General features: G+C 49.0%; 1 protein-coding gene and 1 pseudogene across 1 annotated transcript in view; one reads left to right on the top strand and one right to left on the bottom strand.

Moving 5' to 3' along the window:
- LOC144160576 (uncharacterized) overlaps positions 1-8,049 on the top strand; it is a 35,967-nt pseudogene extending 27,918 nt beyond the window's left edge.
- A 4,137-nt stretch (positions 8,050-12,186) lies between these two features.
- The window catches only part of LOC144160571 (uncharacterized), a 174,857-nt gene continuing 160,831 nt past the window's right edge, over positions 12,187-26,212 (bottom strand). Inside the window, exons 4-5 of the mRNA XM_077691829.1 lie at positions 23,729-23,824; positions 12,187-12,653 (exon numbers count right to left, since the gene is read on the bottom strand). Coding sequence (XP_077547955.1) covers positions 12,298-12,653; positions 23,729-23,824 — 452 coding nt within the window. The 3' untranslated portion in view covers positions 12,187-12,297. The remainder of the gene's footprint in view (positions 12,654-23,728; positions 23,825-26,212) is intronic.

The raw sequence follows: 26,212 nt of genomic DNA, 5'->3' as shown, positions 1-26,212 counted from the left end.
GTGCTACCAGGACAGCGAACCGTATTGGCGTGCCCGAACGCAGGACATACGCGACAGGGCAGAAAAGTGGAAAGGGGTTTTTATTTCAATGTTTGCTAAAGCGAGCGCTTGGAATTTATTTTTTATTGCCAAAGTGTGGTACGTTATGCAAGTGTTGCACTGCTCGCATTTGAATGTACAGAAAATGCACAGTGCATTTGCTGTGTTTATGTGGTCATCTACTTGGGAAAAGCGCAGTAAAGATAACGTTTTTCGACGCGTCAAGGAGGGTGGTCTTGGCTTGTCGCACCTGTTTGTCCGCCAGTTGGTGAATAGGTTCCTTTTTATTCGCGATAGAAGCGATCCTGTTGTGCGAACAGTTTGCCAGGTGAGGCTGTCTCCAGCGCTGCCGGAATTCGTCGTATCCAGTTCGCACATACAGGGAAGGATTTCAGGATTTTTTAAAGAAGTACTTAGGTTTCTGTCAACTCGCTTTTTGATGGAATATTTGAGTACAGTGTCACGTCGAAAATTATATAAAGATGTTTGCGACAGTCTGTTCCCGGTGTCGCGATATAGAGAACTGTAGAAGGAAGGCCCAGGGCAGGATGCACTGAAAAGAGTTAAGCGTGTGGCTGTAAAACTAGGGGTGAAGTCCTTTTTTTTAAACTTCATTCAGGGACCTTTACTGTGCAAACATGGTTAAAAGCAAAGGGGTTATATACACTGTGGGGTACAGACTGCACAATTTGTAAACAACCGGATAACATAGACCACGTTTTGATACACTGTTGGATGGCGGTTCACTTTTGGGATGTTATGCAGGGAACTTTACACAAAGACTTTTCACTTAACCCGCATGGTATACGGTATTTACCCATAAAAAATAACGAAGGAGACCCCTACGATTTAATAATGCTTCTGGGCCTTCACTGCATATGGCGGGCGCGCACGGCGTGGCTCCATGGTGACGTGGATACCCGACCGGCCCGGCAGTTTCTGCGAGAGAGCGTCACGCAGTTTGTTGAGGGGCTGAGAGTCCAGCAGCGAGTACCAGATTGGTTGGATTTTCTAGAGCCGTTAATTACTCTAAAGTGATGATTAAATGACAAAGCCTAGCCGGAGGCACGGCTGGTATGTTTATGTCGGTGTGTGTTGTACCATATGCAGAGTGTGGTTATTGTTGTGTTGTACTTGTGTGTTGAAGACTGGTAATAAAGAAAAAAAACTGAAAAAAAAGTCCTGCAAACATCTGAGGGTCTCTCTGCCGGATGGTGATCATCCAGGCTAGGGCAAGAGAGCTTCCAGGTGCTGGGACATCAGAAGGGTTGCTCAGATCGCCTTTCGGCATGCGCACAGTGGGAAGATGGACCCGCCGACAGAGCGAAGCTCCAGGGAGAACCCGGGTCGAGCGTAAGTGAATCGAAGTGCGCCTCCACCACGTGCAAGACTCGGACGCGGGAGACTTCATGGACGCGTTTAATGAAGACGCAGTCTCGACGGCAAGCCGTTGCAAAAAGCGAAGATTGGGAAGGCGCGACGATGACAGATGATTGATTGATTGATTGTGGGGTTTAACGCGCCGACGCAACGCAGGCGATGAGGCGCGCCGTAGTGGAGGGTTCCAGATTAATTTTGGCCACTTGGGGATCTTTACGTGCGGCGAAATCTCGTACACACGCGTGTTTTTGCTTTTTGTTTGCATCAGAAAAGGGGCCGCCGCGGCCGGGGATCGAACGCGTGTTCTCGTGCTCAGCAGCGCAGCGCCTTAGCCACTGAGCCACCGCGATGGGTTATACTGATGATGAGGTGGTAGGTGGGATTGACCATTCCAGTAACACAAACATAGCAACAATGACGCGTGTGCTCACAATATTGGTATTCTGGCCAGGTGTGTGTGACACTGTTCTGTGCACAAAAGCTGTGACAGCGTTGGGTCTGCACCAGCTGTACCACGACGAAGGTCCACCGCTTGGGGATCGAACGGGGCCTTCGCCTGGGCCCGGCTTGATGGGGTCTGGATGGCCACCCTGCACGTAAACATCGGCTGCTCAAGCACTGCTCTCTCTGTCGGCGTAAAATTGGTCAAATAAGGTCCGGCCCCCTCGGTGCGAGTTTCGTTTCATTGTTGGAATTGCCCAACACTTGGAAGCGTACAAACGGCCGCCATCAGCGTAGGAACGTCGCTCAGCCACAAACGGTACCAGCGCTTCGCACGCGCTTTGCGACAGTATATCTACCTCATAAGAGGTAAAAGGAAAACGGGAGAGAAAAGTGTAGTAATAGCCCCTATGCCGCTTTAGTGTGCCCGCGTTATCTGGTGCTGTCGCCCTGAATTGTCAAGCGGAGTTTGTACGTCACGTCACTGGTCACATGTGTGTTTGATGTATATGTCTGCCGGTGGTACGGAATAAAGGTTGTCATCCTCTCGCCCACATCGTCGGCGGCTCAGCCCCTTTCCCGGTTCTTGCGGTAGCCCGGCTGTGCTCGGCTTACTGCTAGACCGTAACACGGCATGGTGTGAGAAGTGGGCGTCTTCTGATATTCAGGAGGCGTTGCACCTATCTTTGTCAAGTGGCGCCATGAACAGAAGACAACGGAGTCAAGCAACCACACGGCTACCGCTTGACTTCGACAGGACATCCGAATGGCCTTCTTGGATTCAGCTCTTCGATGACTCCCGCTTCGATGCGGGCTTAAATGAGCGAAGTGAAGAAGCGCACGCTGGGACTCTACTCTATACGATGGAAAGGCAAGCTATAGAAATTTTCTTAACGTTTGCACTACCTGAACAGCAGCAGAATTAGTACGAAATCGTCAAGAAGTAGTCTGACGAACACTTTGTAGCCGCAAGAAACCTAGTTTATGAGATCGTATGTGTTCACCGATGAATTGAACAACTAGGAGAATCAGTCGAGCAATTCGTGAGTGCGTTGTTCACTCTTGCGGGCCGGTGCGACTATCTGGAAAAGGAACGCATTATCCGCGACAAGTTTTTCGTCGGCCTCAGTGATGCGAAGCTCTCCGAGTCACTGCAAGTGGATATCAATTGTATACTAGTCAGAGCTCTGGCAAAAGCTCGCTTGCAGCAAACCGTCCAACGACTACAACCACTGCTGCGGGCAACCAGCTACGAACCTTCGGCAGCGGCAGTCAGCAACCTGCACGCGCTCAGCAACCAGGGACAGTCCCGGAAGAACTCTTCAGGGCAGCGTCCCGGAAGCTCGTCAAAGAACAGCGCACCTGGCATACAAGGTCAGCGCACCAGAGAACAGTCCTACCGACACGCACCCCCGGTCCATGCCCCAAGGAGCTCAGACCAGTACCTCTTGCCCGGCCAGAGCTGCGAAATAGAACTACTGCAGTTGTTCCGGACATTTTGCAGTGGTGTGTCGGACAAAAGGCTGTAGGCGATCGCAAGAAGGTTCACCTTTCTTGCCTCCATATGGGAAAGCGGGCGTATTTTGTTGGTGCGGTGCACGGCGGAACTCTAATTCTCGGTATGCTCATGTTGTCATTAACGGCAGTCCTTTGTCCAATCAAGTAGACTCGAGTGCAGAAGTTTCCGTTGTGCCGTCAACGTTTCCCTGATTACGTACCGGGTTGGACAAGTGCGACATAACCTTAACAAGCCCTGAAAATGAGCCACTGCGTGTTCTCAGAACGTTTCGTGCCAGTATCCAGCGAAAATAACGCACTGTCCGACAAACCATGCACGTGGTCTCGCCCTTACGCTGTATACGTTTGGGTCTCCGAGCGCCGGAAGCTCTTGAGCTTATTAAGTTCGCTGACTCGGTCAGTTGCGCGTCAGCCATCGAGGCTTCCTACCCAGAGCTTTTCGGTGCTCTGGGAGCTATGAAAAGTGAACACAATATCAGACTGATGCAAAATTGAATTTCTTTTGGAATTAACGTTGCGCGTCGCATTGACTTACCTTTGCGGGGCCGAGTTAAGCAGGAGCTGGAACGTATGGAACGAGATGATGTAATCCGCAAAGTTGACGAACCAACATAACGGTGCGCAGGTACCGCGCCAGTACTTAAACCTTGTGGAGATATTCGTATTTGCGTTGGCTTTACGCAGCTAAATAATAAGGTACTTCGCGAGCGCTATGTCTTGCCAACGGTTGAGGCTAGCCTTGGTCTGTTAAGTGTAGCATCTGTGTTTTCGAAGCTGAACACTAACTGGGGTCTTTATCACATCAAGTTGTCGGCCGAAAGCCAGTTGTTAACTACCTTTATAACGCCATTCGGGCGATACTGTTTTCAGAGACTACCGTTTGGAGTAACGTCAGCACCTGAGTTCTTTCAAAAGAAAATGTCGCAGGTTCTGGAAGGAATCCCGGGTGTGGTAAACATGATGGGTGATGGTCAGGTTCGAGGGACAATAATAATTACAAAAAAGAAATTGTAAAGGAGCCTAGTTGTTTATCATGCTGCAAACTGAAACAATACACACCCAATATGGTAAGGAACAACGGGAAACTCACAAACAATGGGTAACGGCGGCAAAATCTGTGTAGGAAGCAGTAAAGAGTGAGCTAATTGGAAAAAAATACACCTGCTCCCCGAAGGGAACTAAGGGGTGATGAAAAGCATCTCGGAGTTCCCAACACCCTCGTCGCGCGCGCGGCCGGTTTAGCGACGCGGTCGCGTTGACGAGCGGCATCCGGATCCGCTTGGCGACGCTGGCATTTCGAAGCGGCTTTTCGTTGGCGAACCGCATCCGGATCCGCTTGGCGACGTTGGCGTACCGAAGCGGCTTCGCTTTCTCGCAGTGTGGGATGCGCTGCTCGACACTGGCGTTTCGAAGCGGCTTTACTTTCGTCAGTTCGCTGACAGAATTGTTGGCGTCCATTCAGTTCATTGGACGAGCAGCAACTGAGGGAGCGGCGCGCGGAGAGGAGGAGAGGAAGAGCAGAGCACGTGCTATCGCACAACTGGTGGGGAGAGGGGGAGAGGGGGAGAGCGGCGTTATCGCACAGCTGGTGGGGAAACGGGGAGAGGTGCCGATGGACGCCGACGGACATAGCCCCGAGCAAGAGATGTTCTGCATCCAAAAGTCACAGTCAGAAAATGAAGCAATTGGTCACAGTAAGTGGCGTTTACCAGCACAGGTCAGAAGTGGCGTTGAGATGTCCAGTTAGAGTGTCGTGGCCGTGATGGTCAAGCGCGCTCCCAGGTCCCGTTGCCCAGTAGCAAACGCAGCTGTTTTGGGCGTCGCTGTCCATCACCACTGCACGGCGAGATGACTTACTCGCAGAGGAGAAGTTCCGAAGGTTGCGCCTGTGAAGGACTTCTTGGCGCACGGCACGGGTCTGGTTGGCCGACCGCCGCGCATCCCGGTCTCTCTCCACATTTCACAGCCTCTCTTCTTTCTCGGTATTCTTTTCTTCCGGGTTCCCTTATGCCGCCAGCCACTTTCGCTGGCAGCTTTTGATTGGCCGGCTCGTCCGGGGGGGGGGGGGGACGGAGGGCGGAGGGTTGAACGACTACGAAAGACGCTGATGATGGTGGCCTAGGGGTGTTTAAAACATACCCCGTAGATCACACCTACGCGTCTTCGTCTTTTTCACTTTATAACAGTGATATGCTGATTTATGGCTGCGATAAGGCTCAACATGACGAGCGTCTGCGTATAACTTTAGACCGTCTCGCGAGTGTGGGCGTTACAATAAACAAGGAAAAGTGTTGTTTTGAATTAACCGAGATAAAGTTTCTTGGCTGTGTGCTTATTCGAGAGCGGATAAAGCCGGACACTGAAACGGTTCGGGCCATCAAGGAACTGGCGACGCCAACTAACGTGTCTGACGTTCGACGGCTGCTCGGTACCGGGCAAGGTTCATGCCATATCTGGCTTAAAAAACGGCGCCGTTACGTCATTTGCTTTTTAAGGGTTCTGAATGGACGTGGGGACCAGCCCAAGAGCAAGCGCTGTCATACGTGAAAGCTGTTATCGGTTCGGCGCACGTCATGGTTAATGACGATGCAAAGTACCCTACGGTTCTTCCGCTGACGTGTCATCAATGGGTTTGGGGCAGTACTGATGCAAATTCAGCCAAACAACGAAAAACGACCAGTTGCTTTTGCCTCGCACTACTTGACGCCTGCTGAAACCAGGTATTCCCAGATTGAAAACGAAGCATTCGCAATGACGTGGACAGCAGAAGGATTCGACGTGTACATTAAGAGTCTTGAAATCGTACGTGAAACCGACCACAAACCACGTGTATCTTTAATGGGAAAATCTTTAAATGTTTTACCGCCTCAAATTCAGCGTTTTCGCATGTGGCTCATGGATACGGCTATGACGTTTTGCATGTCCTGGGTAAGAGACTTGTTACTGCAGATGTGTTATCCGGAGCCCCAATTCGGGGGAAACAAATTGTCCATGCACTGTCTGTTGGTGACGTCAGCAGGCACGTTTCTAACTGTTTGTTAAACGCCATCGAAGCCAACCTTTTTGAAAAAGTGAAAGCAGATCAAGCTGCTGATGAAGTCTGTCAAGCACTCATGACATTCAGCCGGATAGGGTGGCCCAAGTTCTCGTCGCCTTCGACGGCTTTGTGACCATATTGGCAGGAAAGAGCCACGCTGACAGTTGACGAAAGCGTGATACTGAAAGGTGTACGGCTCGTAATTCTGCAAAAATTGCGCACAGAAATTACGCTGGCATGAGAGTCACAAGGGAATCGAGAAATGCAGAGCTCGAGCCTGAGAGTCTGTACTGGCCTGGGTTGAGTTCTCAGCTGAGGGCTTTGGTGATGGATTGCCGCATAGCCGCTGAGCAGCGATAGCAAAGGTCGGAACCAATGATACCGACAACCACTCCATAGCGCCATTGAAAAAAGCTAGGCGCTGATCTCTGCCATATTCAAGGGAAATGGTACTTGGTAGTCGTGGATAATTTTTCTAGATACCCGGAGGTAGCCTTGCTATCTTCTACAAGTGCCACTGTCATCATGCATCTTAAAAGTTTCTTTGTAAGACATAGTATATCCGAGGTCGTTATGTCTGATAACGGAGCGCAATTTGTGTCGCAGGAGTACAGGTTATTCACTCGCAACAACGGTTTTCGCGCTGTGACGTCGAACCCCAGATACCCCCAAGCAAATGGGAAAGTAGAAAGGATGGTCCAAACAGTTAGAGGCCTGATGACAAAAGCGAAAGACCCATATCTTTGTCTCCTAGCGTGCAGGGACACTCCGGGGGCAGGCGGCTACGCACAACGGTACCTGTCCATCCAAGGAGCCTTCTGCCTCAGAGAGTGAGCCTGACCAAGTTAAAAAACGGCGATAAAACCGCCCCACAGTGGCAGAGTACGTACTTCAACCGTCGTCATCGAGCTACTTCATTGCCAGAGCTCGATCAGGGTGCGGAAGTCTGGGCGACAGACTGCAATGCGAAAGCACGAGTCTTGGGTTTTGCTGATCGGCCGGGGTCGCCTGTTGTTAGAACTTCCACGGGCGTAGTTTTGGAGAGAAACAGCAAATTGGTGGTTCGCTTTGTTTCACAGCCGAAAAACTGTGACGACGACGTAAGTAGCTACGGTTTTCCTCAGGCAGTTAGTCGGGTAGAAATCGAACAGGGATCTATGCGTGCTACACACAGCCAGGTACCTAACGATTCATCTAGCCCCTCATTGCCAGTGTCGCGAACTGACCCTACAGAATACAAAACGTGAGATGGTCGCCTTATTCGAAAGCCAAACTGCCATGGGTTCAGTAATTGGGTGTTATTTTCTTCTGTGCATTGTTTCTTTCTGTTATAAGTGCTGCTATTGCGCTGGAGGCGATGCTAAGTTTCTTTGCAACTGTCAACGTACGTAGTCTTAAAAAAGGGGAGATGTGATGGCGCCTATGCCACCTGTAGTGTGCCGGCGTTATCTGGTGCTGTCGCCCTGAACTGTCAAGCGCCACTTGTACATGACGTCACTGGTCCCATGTGTGTTTTATATATATGTATGCCGGTGGCACGGAATAAAGGTTGTCATCATCTCGCCCGCATCGTCGGTGGCTCAGCCCCTTTACCGTTTCTTGCGGCAGCGCGGCTGCGCTTGGCCTACGGCTAGGCCGCAACACGACAAAAAGTTCCAGCTTTATTTGTTTGCTTTTTAGCAAATGAGGCGTCGTTGGTCGTCGAATTATAGCGAAAAAATCTACAAAACGTAAGGTTCTTTGGGTGTTACAAAACTTTATTCAGCCTTTGATGTTTTTTTAAAGGCAAAGAAACTTTGGTCCGCATCTCTGCCCCTCGTTGCAGCCACCCCGCCAAAACGTAAAAAAATTTTGAACAAGACGTGTATATAAGCAAAACTTCCATAAACTACTAAATAACGCAGAACGCTTCATACTTCTCAAAACTCTTCAGCGAAAAGAACGCACCAGGCATATCCATAGCTCGGCAAAACTGGATGCCACTCACTCACACTCACTCAAAAAATGTATATTTATCCTAACGTACTTACTCGCACTTGTACTCGCCACTCCGCCGTCACGACGCGCACTCACTCGCACTCACGCTCGCCACTCCGCCGTTGCTACTCACACTCACTCGCGCTCATGCTGGCCACTCGCCCCCACCACTCGCACTCACTCAAGTTCACGCTTACCACTCCGCTATCAGAACTCGCACTCACTCGCACTCACACTCACCCCTCCACTCTCACCACTCGCACTCACTCCCGCTGACGCTCGCCACTCGTCCTCACCACTCGCACTCACTCGCGCTCACGCTCACCATTCATCCCCACCACTCACACTCGCTCGCGCTCACCACTCATCCCCACCACCCACACTCGCTCGCACTCATGCTCACCACTCGCACTCATCCGCGCTCACGCTCACCACTCGCATTCGCCGCTTACACTCCCTCGCACTCGCACTCACCACTTGCAAATAGCTAGCGAGCGCAAATATTCATATCTCGAAGCGCGCTATCCGCGCCACTAAAATTGCGCAGTCAATTTGCTCTGGAAAACCCTCTAAACGGTTTATTTCAAGAATAATCCCAGGTGAAAAGGGCGCAGAGCGAGTGTCCAGGAAAAACCGCCACGAAAATATTGAAAAAAGCAAGCAAGGCGGAGGAAAGCTACTGGAGCGCTTGGCCTTGAGCGCTTGGCAGAGGCAAGGCAAGGGAGAGACGTGGCGCCGCGTGGTCGCGCCAAAACGGCGCCGCCTGACTTCAGCGCGGGCGTCCTCATGGAGACGAGTTGCCTGGTGCGCGCCTCGCTCCTCGTGCCCCTCCCTAAACGGCCCCAGCCTGCCGCAGAGCAAAACCGCAGCTTGATCCTAAACTACGCCGTCATGCGCCCGCACCGGGAACCGAGACAAGTTCACCTCGAAAGTGTATACGAAATAACGGGGAGAATAAGTCATCGGACACACACACGCACGCACGCTCGCACGCACACAAGCACACGCATGCACAGCAAGAACGCACACGCACGCAACACACACGAACACATACACGCGCACACGCACAGAAGCACACATGCAGGCACACACACACACCAACGCACTTGAACAAGTGCGCGCATGCACACACATACGAACTCGCAAACACGCGCACACGCATGCAGACGCATTCAAGTGAAGGCGCACACGCATGCAGACGCATTCAAGTGAAGACGGCTCGCGTTTGGGTTCCCCCAAGAAGTTGGGGGAACCCAAACGCGAGGCGGTCGCGCGTGGCGAGTTTTAGAAGAGGGGCGCCCCCGACAGCCCGCAACCGGCTTGTGTTGCTCGGGTCGGATCAAGTGATGGGAACTTTAGGCTTAGCGTCGTGGCGGATATTTGATCGCTGCTATCTGTGCAACTGCGAATGACAATCCATAACACGACTTTTCACCACACTATCATCTCCTTTGTGGCATGTGGAAGTTTATTTTAGCTTTAACTGGTGTTTGAGCGATCGGTGACCAAGACATCTGCTTTGCCTGTTTCGGTGCTTCCGCGCAGGTAGCGCCATCGGCCGCTCCGCGCACCGCACGCCGCGGCGATCGGTCGCATCGCCGAACGTCCGCGGCAGGTCAGCGTAGGCTTAGGATCGCGGCAGATATCTGATCGCCGCTTTTAAAATAAGCCCTGAAAACAATCTCTAGCACATTTTTTCATCAAACTAACACCTACTTTCTCGCATGTGGAACTTCCTTTTAGCGATCAGATTGATTCGGAAGAGCAGCGACAAGCGGTTGCTACCGTGGTCTGCACCGGTTCGAGCCGCTGAGTGTGCCGAGCTGGCGTGCGCGGCCGGCGTGTGCGCGGACTGTTTCCGAAGGCAGAAAACGTTTCACGATTGCCTCCTTCATCCATTTCTTGCGAACGACGCGCGGAATCTACAAATTCAGCTCATCGATCGTCGTAGTTGATCGGGTGAGTCGAGAAACGAGCCGCAGGTTTCGCTTCAGCCATGCTCAGGCGCAGTCTCGCTGGCTGCGAGAGCGACTCAAGAACGCTAACTCCAGCTTTGGGGCGCCCGCTTTTTCGGCAAAATAGCGTGCGCGCTAGACGCAAACCCAAAACCCCAAAGACGGCTTGGGTTCTGCGTATGCGCAGTACGAAGCCCCAAGACGCTTGGGGTACGCGGAGCGTTGGGTCCCCCTATTCTAAAACTCCCTATTCACTCACTCACCCACTCAAAAATTACGCTATCCGACTGCCGAGAACGCTCACTATTCGTCACACCACTCAGGGGTCATAATACCCCTACGCCATCGGTACACGGACGACGACGAAGTCCGCGTGAAAGCGAGTATCATAACAGCGCCGCCGTAACAAGTAATGACAAATACTGATACGTTAATACGCCAAGGCCTGGAAAATGAGCTACTGCTTCCACAACACGCAACTCGCCCATTCGAACCGTTTCGCCATTCTGATACGCGAATCTGTGAACATCTGCATTTACCTTTTCAAACGATTACGGGCACTCACAATTTGCGCTTCAGAACAGCCGACCATTTGACAGCTGCCGCAAGCCGGCCAATTATGTGCACCAAGTACTACGGCACTAGACGACGGTGCTTCCTAATGCCTCCATCGCAGCGCTCAGCAGTAGGGGCAATAGCTTTATTGCGACGACGTTACCGACACTAATTCCAACACAAAACGCTGCGAGCCAGAAACATCATTCGACGAGAGTGTGCGCAACAGCCCCTCAATGAGTCATGACAGTGAGAGTATCAGTGCAATATGGCGTCAGACGTCCATCCAAATCGTATTCGTCAATCAACAGGTCACTGGAGAGTTGGTTTCACGGTGCCTGAATTATAAAGGGGAGTAGCCACATATTCTAGAAGCTAAAGGCAGTCGTTCCATTAACTGGTAACTGTGCGTACGAGTGGATATCGCCCGCAGCAATTACCACAGCAAGCGGCTCCTGCGATGAATGCCAACCGCGAGTGATGCTCACCGCGGTAAGCCCCGCACATCGCGCAAGAAGCACGCGTTCACTCGCCACTCATGAGTGGTGAGCGGAGCTCGCCGCGAGTGGAACTCGCACTCGCGAGTGGTGAACCGGGCTCATCGTGAGTGGCGCTCGCACTCACTTGCACTCGCACCCACCATGCCAAAACGACGGTAAGTCTCACTCACAACTCACTCATGAGTGGTGAGTGGGGGGTGTGTGAGTGCACTCATGAGTGAGTTTGCCGACCTGTGGGCATATCTGAAGGAAAACATGACGGCACAACGAATACTAGCAGTGTTCGTTTATGCACGATAAGCGTTTGCCTAAGAAAAGACGAAACGTGGGCGTTGGTTTCACGATCTCAAACACAAAAAACGCGTTAATACAGTATTTTACTACAAAATGCTAAAAACGCTATTGCCCAATCCTTGAGCTGCTGTCTGGAGCGCAAAAGTACCAAACAAACAAACAATACGAAAAGATGGCCCAGCAGCAGCAGCGCTAACGCTCGAAGATTGAATTGAATTCATCAAACATCTGTTGCATGGACAGGCGGGTTGGGGTTGGGGGAGGGGGGGGAGCGAGACGTGAGGGAAACAGCGGAAGGGTTTGCGAAGGAGGGGAGAGTCAGTTACGTGGCAGGTATTGCAGAAGACTATTGACTTTTAACATTTGCAGCGGAGCGAGCAGATACTAGGCCAATATTTGCTAAACCGTTTGTACCGGATGAAATGCATTGTTCGAAATTTAATGTTACGTGAACAATTTATTGTAATTCGCGAACGAGCTAGGCACAGAAATTAAGCACCATGGTACTTTTGGAATCTGGCAAACTGCTTTACCCGACGGCATTTATTGCCAAACCTGAACAAATTTACAGGCCGGCGAAATAACGCTGATGCGGCGTACTTCAAGCCTCCTCCCTCTCCGCTTCTTTTTTTTCCTCCTTGCCTTCCTTCTCCTCCTGTTCCTTCACCGTCTCATCGGAGTCATCGTCGTCTTCTTCTTCGTCTTCATCTTCGTCTTCCTCCTCCTCGTCCTCCTCGCTGCCTTCCTCCTCACTGTCACCATTACCAGACGACGGAACAACCTCTCCGGTCTTGCCCCAGCATATATCCCCCAGGTTAACTGTAGTGACGTTCGTAGTGTCGCAGTAACACTTGAAAAACTCGTCACATTTTGTGCTTTCATTCCCTTTGAAAATGTCCCACAATTCACAGTTTGGCAACGACTCCAGTTTTCCATCATATGGAGGGCCTGGATGAGCTGAAACATATGATACAGTGATGAGAAAGTACGCCAAGTAACCGGTTCAGTGCGTTGGTGGGAAGTATGCAATAGGAATAAATGTTGCAGTTTCGTGAGTTAAATTTTCAAGACAATGTGGTGCAGAAAACAGTAGTTATATAACACTGCGATATGTGTAGGTAGTGCAATGGGTTTCGGCTTGTAATAGGCAACAAGCGGTCACCCTTCACTATTATCAAAGCAACAATCGCTACCCGTACCGAGCTCCCACAAGTTTCAAAAGAAGGCTCGTGCTACAATTTAGAAAGCCGACTGCGGTATAATACTACCGTCTGGCCGATAGAGGCTTCATTGGTAAGATACGCGGGCCAGGCTTTGCTAACCGCCGCAAGAAATAACCATACCTCGAGAACAGCAACTGCTCTTTCTGTTCCGGCTGCCGCAATACCTGTCGCTCTTAGACGACACACCGCAGAATTGGTTACGATTTTCCATTTCGGAAAATGACGGAAATAAACCAGCCCTGAAGAAGAAGAATATTTGTCATAAATATTGGTCGTGACATCCTTGCAATACTGGTTAGTTTAGGACAGCTGGGATTGCTTTATGAAAAGCGAAGCGAAAACGTGGATGAGAGAAACGTGCATTTACTCAAGGATGCACACATTGCTGATAATATGCGTGATTTCATAAGGAAAATAGCCTCCCGTCAAGCTTTGGAGGAGTGGGTGACAATTAGAAGTAATGTCGTTGGAAGATGACAGCTTGCTTCTGGGCTAGTTGGTACTTTACTGTCAATTTAGCGCAGGGCGTTATAAGAAGTAATGTCTTTGGAATGCCACACTTAGGCCCGACTACTGCAAGATGGCTTTGACATGCATGCTTATGACAGTTGTCCACTGACAAGTGAAGTTTGTATAGATCAAAGTGCGCCTGTTCATTTGTTTGGCTGTCCAATGCAAACAACGACACTACTCAAACAATTCAGGGCGTCCAAACCGCTTCATACGTGGTGGCGAATAAATCTGCAATCGCAAATGATCAGAGTTAAGGAAGCAGCTCTAGGCTTGTTCGCATGAACGTGACTTTATCAAGAACAACAACACGCACTGGAGACGTTTACTTGACCATAGGCATTCAGCAAGACAACACGTTGCCTAAGACGCTACCGTTACCACACTGGATTTTCTGTCTTTCATCGCCATCAGCACCCACCACTGCTTCCCATCCGAGCACCTGCGGTAGAGCACCCTAAACTTATTATACGTAGTAAGCTTCGGATGTCTACTACATTTGCTTTAACACCGGAGAGAATCATGCCTTCCATTCCAAACCTTTGCAGTGACCTGATGTGCCACTGTTCCTCCCCGACTTTAGCGGTTCAGCGCCCTCAGGAAATCTGTGAATACCTTTTCGCAGTCAGTTAAAACCTAGCACTGTACACCGGACTCCTCTAGCCCCATCCTTTTAACTTGCCGCGTCTACGCATTAGTGATGACCTGCTTTGTTGAAAGTTTCCCAACTAACAGAAACAAATGAAGAGAATCCGAGCTTCTGGAGGTGAAGGTACTTTACGGAGAAAAAATGTTGCAGACGATATCTACGTTTGGGTGTTAGGATATACGGCTGGACAGCATTACATCGACGCCCAGAGAGCGTTTCGGGGCGCAGTTGCTGTATTTACGATCTACGCTTTACGAGCACGGAAGGTCACCGAAGAGAGAAAATCTAGCAGTAAGTATTTTAATGCGTAGAATTTTTCTTTCGAGTAGCCTCACAGCCAGGACCGCTAAATGCCCTGCATTGTCACAAAACAAAAAATTGGAGGAAATTTGTCATTATTGTAAAAAGGCCCTCAGAAGTTTTCTGTTGAATTGTTAGGTGCCTGTTAATGGGCTTTCTTGGGGGCTTTGTGTTTTTGGTTATGCAATTTAAATAATTGTATTTTGATTGACAATGTCCGCCATTAAACTAGACGTTATTTTCTTCTTTCTTTTTTCTTTTTTTTTTCTTCGCGTTGCGTTTTGTTGCCTGATGTGTTCTTTAACTTATAATGATTACTCACCCCAATATATTGTATAATTGATTGCCATTCACTCGTATTACATGTTGCTTGTTTACTTTATCTAATTTATTGTTTGTTGTAATTCATCGTGGGTCCCGTTACACTTTTTAGCTTTGGGACCCTCGTCTGTATATTACTATTACTGTACTACTTTTTTGAAATGAACAATAAGCTGAAACTAAAACTCTTTTAATAATTTTAATAACATAAATCTCAGATAATGCGCCGGACAAAAGCTTGGAAAAATGAAAAATTAAGCAGAGTAAGACGAATAAATTTTAATAAAAAATGATTTCCCAAAATGAAAACTGTGCATCTTACACATTCCCCCCCCCCTAACCCAATTTTAAGGAAACTATTTCCGAAAAGAGGATTGGAAATACCAATTAAAATAGTGGAATTATTTGAGCCGTGCAAGGCGCTGTATTTCTACATAATTGCAGAGTTTGCTGATGTGACACCTTTAATCGTTATAATAGTGGAAGTGGGGATAATTTTTTAGATGGAAGTTTGAAAAATGAAGAAATAGGAAAAATATGAACAATAAAATCGTGAAATGATCTGACATAAAAATTACCCATCTCATGTATTTTCCCGAAGAACCGAGAACTAAACCGACAGTCTTTAAAAGTACGTTAGAACCGCGAATAAGAAATAAAGAAGTTAAATTCGACGTGAAAGTTGTCACGTTCGGAGCAATAACTCAGTGCGGCCCTGTGGCGCCTTTTCTTGACTGCTTTCTGCATGATCCTGGCGTTGATACCGAAATTAGGCAAGAGAGGTCGCCGCAACTTCGAAAAGGGTAATGAAGAGACACTGCAGACAGTTTTCATTAGTTTGGTGTAATTAATGCGGTAATTAATCTCTCTTCTCTCTTATTTTATATTATTGTATACTTATTTTAAGTCCAACGCGTCAATCTCGTCGCGTAAATCTCGTCAGAAACGTCCCAACGCAAAATTACACCCAACACTTTGCGTATAAGGAACGTGTGCCACTGTTCCCCAATGAGATAGACGTCATCTTCGTAACGCGAGGCACCTAGGTTGGATCCGGTCCTTGGGAAGAGGGTGTTATCTCGAAGCCCATTTTTGGGTTCGTGACGCTGCGTGACTTTGGTGGCTGGATACCGTGACACCGGGTAAGCTAAGACGACATGTCGGGCCCCTCAAAACCTCTGCGCTTCAAAGAGCGCAGACGGACGAACTCTGCAGAACGCCTTGCATATTAAAAAAAACATATTCAGCAAAGTATTGACTCCTTATCGCTATAATGGTATATATTTACATCATTGACGAAAAGACACAACAGGAATCTAAAAACACTATACTAATCCAACGTGTTTGGCTACCCATAGCCATATTTGGCTGTAAAAAGTTGGACTCTACACAAGCGCCATTAGAATTGTGCGCATTAGAAGACAATTCTCTGAATTTGTGCAGATTTTTAAAATTGCAGTCACCCAAGAGACGGCGACACCCTGCGCTTCTGCACCTTAAAATTTCAGTGTGAAAGGTAGCGGCAGCGGAAAGGTGGCAAGTTTCAGCGAGAAGGTGGCAGTGGCACTGGCAGTGTTTCAAAGTGTTTATTCTGTAATGTCTTGGAGCGAAAAAGAGAGAGAAAAAGAGAGAGGGAAGGTATATGTTGAGGAAGAAATTGTTCGGGTTCGGGAAAAGGGGTAAGCATATTGTACGAAGCTCAAGCGATGCAGCAGCTCCTTCACTTGCCCTTTGCAAGCTGGTAAAAGCTGCCTGCCATGTCGGGATAGAAATAGAATATGTAATAGTTGAGTTTTTCGCCGATGAGCGTACCTTTGAACACGGTGAGGTTGCGTACATGATGGGGAACCATGTCGTGAAACGAAGCCAACGAAGAATACGAAAACGAAACTGAAGACGCGCTTTGTGGGGTACGCTCCATTTACCCTGAGAGAAGCATCATAACTGCCATCGTGGGGGTAACTCCCCCCAGACTGTCACGCTTAGCGTGCAATAAGAAGCGGCCAGTAACAAAGGTGAAACTGGTGAGAGGAAGCAGAAGTTGTGTGGGTAGAATGCTTCGGTGACACAGAGGCGTCGGACGCCGGGACTCGAGCATGTAGCCGCGGCTATCTACTGATAAATCCCGCACGTACCGTCAGCAAGTGATCAAGTCAGGCATCGTGAGGGAACGACCGTGCGTCTACGAGGGCCGCGTTCGCTGCAATTGCGAAAGCCCAAAACGTGGTGTACCACCCATGCGCGACCTGGCCCCCACCAATGACGCCATGCCGTGACTGCTCTCTGCCTACACCGCCACGCGTCGCCCGGACTAAATGTGACAGGACTCGTGTGACTGTAAGCCGCGTGCCGTGTTCCTTCTTGTAGTTGAGCCTTGTTTTAGACTTCGGCGAATCATTAACGCCATCGCCTTTTAGATGCAGAGCATCCGATTCACTCGCCTTGTCCCTCCGGCGTCGTCGGCGTTGTCCGCCCCTCGCCCATTCTCCTCGCCGCGCCAGCTGCGCTCTCCGCCGCTCTCGGCCGCTCACCCCCTCTCCTCTCCGATAGCGAACACTCTCTCGCAAGGGGCATTGGATTGGATTCGATTGGATTGGCTTGGATTGACTTGGATTGGATTGGCTTGGATTGGGTTGGATTTGGATTGGATTGGATTAAAGTGGATTGTGTTGGATTGTGTTGCGTCATAGCCGCGGCACGTTGCGTCATAGCCGTGGCAGACGCGCTGGGGCCGGCGCATGTGCAGTACTCTCTCTTCCGCGGTTTCCTCTCCTTCGGGCGCGCTGCGCATATAACCGGTGTGCTGTTCTCCGGCGAAGCAACATCCACGCTTGGCTCAAACACCTAGAGGCTACGCCGCTTTACAAGTACGCCAACGTCGTCATCGACTGGGACCGGCTTGCGCAGTCCCCTCAACGTTATGCGCGCTATAAAACGCGGTCCCTTCGCAGCTCCGCCTATGCGTCGCATCTACACAGGGGTTCCCGCGAGGGGAGGTGGGAGTTTTTTCATACATACTTGTCCTTGTTCCATGCGTCTGGCTTGGGTTGCTAGGGAAATATAAACGCAGGGCCTGGTGCTGTGGTTGTTCTCTTCAATAATCTGTTTTTTAAGAACGTGAGAATATGTACCACAATTTACCCCACTTTTAAGTTAATGTCTGATGTCTCCGCCGAACATCTTCGATTATCTGAATTTGTAGGTATAAGTTTATGTTCATTCTGCGCAAGGTTTGCGATTCGTCGGCATTGGGAACCCTTGTTGCACGGAGAATGACCGTGTTCCTACGCATAGGAAGAGGAGACTGTTTTAGCGTTTTTCGTGGAAGGGACTGAGGTAGTCGGGCTATGGAAACGTTCGGTAAACCCCAACACTGCTTGAATGGGGCAACCTCCCCGTGGGCAGTAGAAGGAGCCGTGCAGCTCAGGGTCCGAACTCCCAGGTCGGGTTGGTGGCCGTTCCAGCTGGGGTCTCTAATGGGGGGCCCCATTTTACATTACCCTGCTTTTTCTCTCTCCCTGTGGGTGTGCTTTATTATCTTACAGAGCTTTGTGTCCGCATGTTCAGGTGACTTTCTTTATTGTGGATGGGAGTATCTTGCTGAAGCGTTTAGGTAATCTTCCTGCAGCCAAGAGTCACATGCCCTTTGGGAGTCTATAAGGATGCTACGTATTAATAACAGTTTGGATCCGACTTTGCTTCGTCGTTCTTGTATGTGTAGGGAGGTCATGCAGATTTCCGGGGCAGTTAACTACGACAATCGCTGAATCATACTTTCGTACGTCCGAAAGTCGTTGTAAATTGTGTTCTCATGATTTTGAAAGTTATTTCGAATGTGCTTGGTGCTCTGTCGTAATGACTGCCCTTGTGTGGTTTTGATCGATGCTTTCGGTACCAAACAGTTTTTATGTGGAGTCGCTAGATGGGTGACGTCCACCACGGCGTCCAATCGTTTCCTTTCTTTGTGGGGGTGGGGGGACGGAGGGGGTGCCTGTTTTTCCTACGATGGCCCGTCTTGATTTTGCTTTCCCAGGTGCTCTATGGGTGCTGCGAGAGTGTTTTCTTGGATTTCCTCAATGCGCTATAAAGATAAGATTTAATGAGTTGTTCCTCATCACAAGCAAAACCAGCTCATCTCCGTCCACTGCAGGCCGAAGGCCACGTCTATGACCTCCGCCCTCTACTCTTCCTTCCTTCCTCCCTTCCTTCCTTTTTTCTTCCCTCTTTCCTTCCCTCTCTCTTTCCTTCTTTCCTTCCTCCCTTCCTTCCTTCCTTGTGTCCGTCAGTGCGTCCGTCCGCCCATCCGTCCGTCCGTCCGTCCGTCTGTCGGCACGTATAAGGCTTCGTATCTGTTATGAAGGCGAATTTTAACTTGACCGCTTGGCACCATCCATTGCTTGCCAAACAAAGCTTGCGGCAGAGAAACACGGGAATAGTCAAGAGTAGTTTGAAAGCTCATGTAATGATTCGCTATGTACTGGGTTTAATTTTAGTTCGTTTCTGCTGAGACTGTCTTATTTGACTTCAAAAGGCTGCCATTAAGGCTGCCCTAAAGTTGACTTAAATAGGCTGACTTAAAAACTTTTTGGCCTGTTTTAGTTAGCTGACCAAATTTTCGTGCCGGCATCAATCTAACTGGCAAACTCACATCGGTGGCTTAGTGGGTTGGGCCTAGCTTTGCTGAGTCCAAGGAGGAGTGTTCGATTCCCGGTCGCGGCGGGAGTTTTCCTGTTGGAAGCAGAAAATAAAAACCCCCATGTTTTGAGATTGCGACGCACGCTGGAGATTTCCAAGCTAGTGAAATAGCGGGAAATGCATCGCAGCCCACGTGTGGCTTCGGCGCGTAAATTACCGAAAATTTATTTTGTAAATTTTCGGTGCACAGCCGCTTTGTTGCGATGGCATAGGTTGCGGGAACAGCTGCGTCCGTGTCTCCCGAGCATGCTGCCACAGACCGGAGGGAGAACAAACTTCACTACGCAGGCGTGGCACCTCCTGAAAATGCGTACTTTTATCGTCTGCGCTGTAAAATCATTGTCGTCTTTTCGACACAAGATCGAGGTGCCACGGCGGCTAGCTGTATTTTATTAAGAGGAGCCTCGGCCTCGGCCTCTGCTGCCTGGCTCATAGCTTCGGGGTGGCGGCGAAAATGCATTTTCGCGGACACTTGGTGAGTACGGCCGATAGCGGACAGATAGCGGCCACGGGAAACTAAAGAAAAGTTGCGGTGACATCTTAGTTTTGGTCTTAAAATGTAAGACGCCATAGTGGTACGTCAACGCGTAGGGAACGTTTTCAAACGGAGATACTGCATTTATTATTTATGCTTAACTAATAACGACGGTCATTCAAGAGGACACGACTAGCTTCAACGGTTTTAAAACGCCGTGGCAAAGGAAAGACAGACGCAGTTTACGCTTGTGTCACTTAAGGTTGCGGGTGCTTGGCGTTGAGCACTTTCAGCCTCTCAATCAGCTCACGCTGATCTTGAGCTGACAAGCTAGGAAAAGCTGCCTCCCATTTCCTCACAAAAACGGCATATGTAATGTTTGAGTCGTTCCCTCGTGAGAATACTCTCGGGCATGGCTGGGTTTCGTGAAAGAGGGTATGTCTTCCACACATGCACAGTTTCCGGTTAACGTCGAATGTTTCCAACCAAACATTTTCGGCCATTTAGATGTGTGGATATACAGATTGGCCTGTTTCCTGCGCAGAGTTTGCGACTCTTCAGCCCGTGAAGGACTGTCTCATTAGACTTAGAAAGAACAGAAGTTCTCTATATTTGGCGAGGAGAGGAGTGTGGCAGTTGCGGTCACAAGGAGCACGGCATGGGAGTTCGCGTGCTTCTTGGCAAGCAGCATCAAATGTTTTAGGTATTCCGCCTGTAATCATCTTTGAAATGTTGCATGAGAGTCTCTAATGATGTTTATGCTTCTATTTGGTAGTTTCAGTGGTTGGATTGCCGGAAGGACTCGTACAATTTCCGCCTGTTCCTTTTCTGTGTGATTGAAGGTCAGGCAGTCATGAAGAGTGCCAGGATAGTCCATTGTGACGATTGTTGCCTCGGTACTTTCGCACAGTTCGGCGCCGGGGAATACTTTGTTTGCATGTTTTCGGTTATTTATTTTATGGAATTTGATCCTGGCTAGTCACCTGTCCTTGCGTAAGTTTGGATCAATGATTTCGGTTGGGAAACGTTTTTATTGGCCTTCGCTGGATGGGTGGTATGTATATCAAGGAGCCCAGCTACTGCTCCGCGAGGGAGAGAGGGAGGGGATGCCTATTTTGGATACGATTGCCCGCCCCGATTTTTTAGAGCCTTTTCCTTCGCGCTTGGAGAATGGCTACACTGATGTCTTCAAAGGTTTTACAACACCCAGTTGAGGACCTTTTCGGAGAACGGAAAAATTGGGTAGGTCGATGGCTGCCTTATATCTGTTTTGATGAAGGTGTTTATGTACTTTTCTTGGGAGAGGGTGCGTTTTTGGTACAACAGGCTGTGCGATAATCAAGTCCCTGCATGAGTTATCGTTTTCTCTTTCACTGCTGGTGTTCCGCTGGCCAGGCGTTATGCAGTGTGACCCAATTTGGTAAAGATTTTCTGTATTTCGGCGATTGTAGGAACGGTTCTCAGGCTTCACAGTAAGGCTATTCTGAGGCGTTTTGCGTGAGTCTTCTCGGTGGGGATATCCTGAAATATTTTTCGGTGTTTTGTTTAGTCATGGCCGCGCAGTGCCATCACGCGTTTGCCCCACCCATTTGGGGTCGTGATGGAACCACGGGAATATCTCAAATAAAATACGAATTTGTGTAATTGAGCGCTGTAAGCTTGGTTTTATTTTTTGGAGATATTTTAGTTTTGTTCCGTTTATAATGCAGGCCTTCCTTGGTTTTTCAAACACTGGCGTTAATCTTCTGCCCCTATTTTTAGTTCGCAGTGTCTAGAGTCGCGTGCAACGGCACTTTAGCTGATTGCTGCAGGCTTGGCTAGAGTGCCATCCGACGACATGCGAATATTTAACACTGGGCTAGCACCAGCCCACGGGTCTGTCGTTGTAGTGTAGAGGATCCGTCTTAGCTTGTTGATCTCATGGTCTGCGGTTCGAGGCCGGTTCTTGCCTCGGATGTTTTTTTTCATTTTTTTAACTGTAATTTTTATGCCTTGGGTTAGTTTTGCTATTTTAAATTATTTCTTCGTGTGCGTTAGGTTATCTTATGTTATGTTTAGGTTAGGTTGCCTAGATTTACGTTATCTAGAGCGATGTATTTCCAGGCGCGGCCATTTTGTCACAAAATGCCGGTGGACGTCGATATAGTGGAGTGCTTATAATACCGTCGGACGGCACTCTAGACACGGCCTTTTTAGTTACTTGACACAATGTTGATGCCGGCATAACAGTGCCATGGGAAAATCGCTTTGGTGTGATGGCATCAGTTGCGAGCACGGCTGACGACGGTCTGTCGAGCAGTTTACGGAACACAGAACCTGGAACGATCTTCTCTGGGCAGGAGCCGCCCCAGATGTATTCACGTATATTTTTCTTCGTCTCCGAGCTACGAGCAGTCTTCACGTTCACATATCGACTGGTGCTTCACGTGATGAAGATCCAGTTTAACTTCCCACCTGCCTGTCTCAGTTGTAGGTAGCTTCCGGTTGGCAGCGGCGGCGTATTTCAGCGCACGCTTGATGAGCACGGCTCTTAGCAAACGGGAAGCACGCACGCGAAAATCGAGAAATGGGCCTAATAGCGCTATCGCGCTGAAGTGGGCCTAATAACGCTATCGCGTTAATGAAGCAAAACCTGCAATGACGAAACAACGCACCGAAAACCAAGCGGCAAGGCCGGCTGAGGGCGTATGAGCCAATACGTGAGAAGCAAACGCGGCAACCCCGTGTTTTGAGTCTACCATTTACATCTTAAGAGTGCCAGACAAGACGTCCCAACGCAACCGAAACTTAAAGCCTATCAGGTGAGTCAACAAAACCGTGATTAGACACTCCAAAAGACCACCAAATCTCATGTCAACTATGTGCGGCGTGCAAGTATTTATCGCCTGTGAGGTGTTGGAGCATTGGTGGACGTTGGAGTCGTATATATTTTGTGGTGAAAGGAGTTTCCTTTTCGAAAATAAAGGGTGTTATCGGCACAGCTGTGGTCGCCACTATGTCCAGCCGAGGGCGACTTGTCTCGCCAAATCGACCGGACCAATCAATTTCTACCACGTACGGCACGCGCCCCTGCTTGGTTCCTTATCCGGGCCTGGCGTTGCCGCATGTAATTCGTGCCCAGAATTCAGTGTTTGGTTTTAGGTAGGTTACCTCAATTGATTGAATGCGTTGAAATTAAGGTGCGGGCCGTCATGGTGACTCAGTGGTTAAGGCGTTGTGCTACTAAGCCCAAGGACGCGGGTTCAATTCCCGGCTGCTGCGGCTGCTTTTTTTGGGAGGCGAAAAGCGAAAACACCCGTGTATACGAGATTTCGGTGCACGTTAAAGATCCACAGGTGGTTAAAATTATTCAGGAGCCTTCCACTACGGCGCGCCTCATGACGTGTGAACTTTTGGCGCATTAAATACCATAATTCATCAGTCTAAATCATGGCGTGTTGTACTTCAGCACACAATAAGATGATTTGGCGTGGTGTGTCTGGCCACAAAAGATTACCAAGCTGTTAGCAGAACACGGTCTGGGATAACTGGGGCGCTGTGGAAGCTGTTGCCAAATTAGGTTTCCAAGCAAGTTACGAAAGGCCTATGAATGCGCTTTCTTTAACGGAGTTGTCTGTCTTTATCGTCCGTTTGTCTTTATCTGTCTTCATTTGTCTGTCTAAGTTGTCTCTCATTATCGATTCGTTGAAAAGAATGAAAAGATGAGGGGAGAAGGGGGCACCAGCCCCGTGGTTTCTCCAGCCTGCGTCCCCTAGTGCAAGTTCCGCCATTTTTTTAATGCAGCTGGGAGTAACACCCGCGGGAAGTAAAAAATTAGTGTAAATATAATTTACAAGCCTGGATTTTGTACTTTGCTTACCTTGAGCGTGCGTGGTATTGTTCAGTAGTTGAACCACTGTGCAGTTCTCTTCAACGTAGAGAAAGCGCCACTGAGGCAGCGGATAGTCATAGACCTCTGTGGAAACATGTAATACAAAGAAATACTTAGGAACACAGTTATTCAGCATGTAGAAATATATTTATTGTAATTGCGGACATTGTTGCGGATATTGTTAAAGTAAATATTGTTATTGACTCCAATTACTGATAATTGATATAATTACCAATATTAGTAATCCCAATGCGCTAATTAGACTTTAGGTGCTGACGAACAGGTCGTTCTCATTCGATTTGGGACGTATAAAAGTAATGTAGTGGCGCACAATATCAACAATGCTTTGATTGACTGACTGATTGATTGATTGATTGTAGGGTTTAACGCGCCAACGCAATTCAGGTGATGAGGTGCGCAGTAGTTGAGGGCTCTGGATTAATTTTGACCACCTGGGGATCTTTAACGTTCGCCGAAATCTCATACACACGGGCGTTTTTGCTTTTAGCCTCGATCAGAAAAGCGCCCGCCGCGGCCGGTAATCGAAACTGCGACCTCGTGCTCACAAACAGTGTTTTAAACTGCTCGAATGAACGCTTAGCTCGAGCACATAGGTGAGTTGTAAATGAACCTAAGTACAATTGAAGTGTTCTCCACGCGAAGCAACAAGCTTTGAGTAAAGCAGAGAACTAAGCAGACCCATTGAGTTCGTCGGCCCTTACGGGAACAACGTGCCATACGAAGCTTAGCCGCCCGTTTTAGTAAGCGACGCTCACATGGCTAGGGATAGGTCCCCGTGTATTTTTTTTTTGTCAGCGATGTACTCCTGAGGCTGCACGTGTTTGCGGAACGCAAACTGTGTTAAACCGGAAGCGGTTTGTTACACCGCGCAGTCATTTGTCCCCACATGTTACAAACGGCTTATATGGTCACATCGTGACCGCGTGGTTAAACACACCGCGATGTTCGTCTTTCTCACGAAAGGATCTCGGGACACGGGCTCGAGAGCTGCACACACCCCGAATGCGTTGGTTAAGTGTTTCTGGAACTGATGCTACCTATACGTTACAGGATGAAGGGGCCCGAGTGCGGGTCGGATCTAGGCTAGTGTTCTCTGAATTGTTCCTCTCTGCATTTTTCCTCTCTGCATTTTTCACCTTGCTATAAAGCAAAGTTATTGCGACTGCTCCGCAGAAAACGGCTGTAGCCGCATGTGTCTTCCTTTGGGAATGACCGCCGTAAATGCCCGCGAGAAAGAACACTTTGTCATGCCATCTACCTGAATTCTGTTTCACCACTATTGCGGGCGCTACGAAGCTTCCTGGCTAGCCACCATCACACAGTAGAGTGGTTAATAATTTTTCTCCTTCATTACCATTGCTGCCACTGATGATGATTGCATTTTTATAGGGCAAAGCCGGCTATAAGAAAAGAACGCCAAAATAGTTCATTACCACTGCGAATCCGGCTGACAACAGAAGTGGCGGGTGCCTATTGGCAACAAGTTCGGCGACGCAGTCTGGCAACACTAGTCAAAACAATCAATATGGCGTCGCAAAATAGGTCCTCCGCAGCAGTTTCGCTTGCGGCCGTACTTACATTCTTAAACTATAGCGTTGATTTGCGTTGTTTTGACCAGGAAGAGCCCATGATTGCAGCCGGCGGCCTTATCTTGATCGGAGCCAATGATCGGAGCAATCAAAACGCCGATATCGTCGCTATGTGCGTCCAAACGTTGGGGGCGACCGAGGCACCGCATCGCATTGAGCGCAAGATGAGTGGCCTCTCTTGGCAACCAAAAAATCGAGAAAAGACGGTGCTCGGGCGCACCAAGGCTCTCAGAGAAGTGCATGTACCTTGCTACGGCTTTCATCAACTGCCACAGGTAAGATATACAGGTTTAACTGCCACTGTTCGGGCTGTCATAGAGCTTCGCCGTAGCCTTATGAATGAACCGTTCGTTTCGATTCAAAGCATGAAAACCCAGTTCAGGATATCATTAGCCACGACAACACGTAAATATAACTGCAAACCATTGCACATATCTGCTCAGTACTGAAAAAAGGTCGGTTTAGGACAAAATAGCTTATATCTAATTGCTGCAAACGTTTCTGCCAAAAATATATGGCTTGTTGTGTCAAGGATTGCATACAACATGCAGCTAACAGGTGCTGGATAAAATTATGAACCCACCATCTTACGCCGTGGCGCAATTGCCTAGGGCGTTGGGTAGCTGCCGGTTAAGTCAGATTCTATGCAACCGGGCTGTGCTCTAAATGGCTCGACATTCGTGGCGCACGTTAAATTTCTGTCACATTTTTTTTTCTCGGAAGTGAGTAATGTTGGGCTTTGAGACCCAGCTTCGAATATTTTTATTTGCAGGCGGCCGCGACGTTCGCTAATTAACAAGTACAAATTCGTACTAATTGGTTAACACGCTCGCGGGACACTTCTGGCGTTTGGAACACGCAC

The sequence above is a fragment of the Haemaphysalis longicornis genome, unplaced genomic scaffold, assembly GCF_048455015.1.
Source record: "Haemaphysalis longicornis isolate Haplotype H1 unplaced genomic scaffold, Haemaphysalis longicornis Haplotype H1 scaffold_107, whole genome shotgun sequence".
NCBI classification, from domain to species: domain Eukaryota; kingdom Metazoa; phylum Arthropoda; class Arachnida; order Ixodida; family Ixodidae; genus Haemaphysalis; species Haemaphysalis longicornis.
Note: the sequence above shows the minus strand (reverse complement) of the source record. Positions and strands in the feature narration are given on the sequence as shown.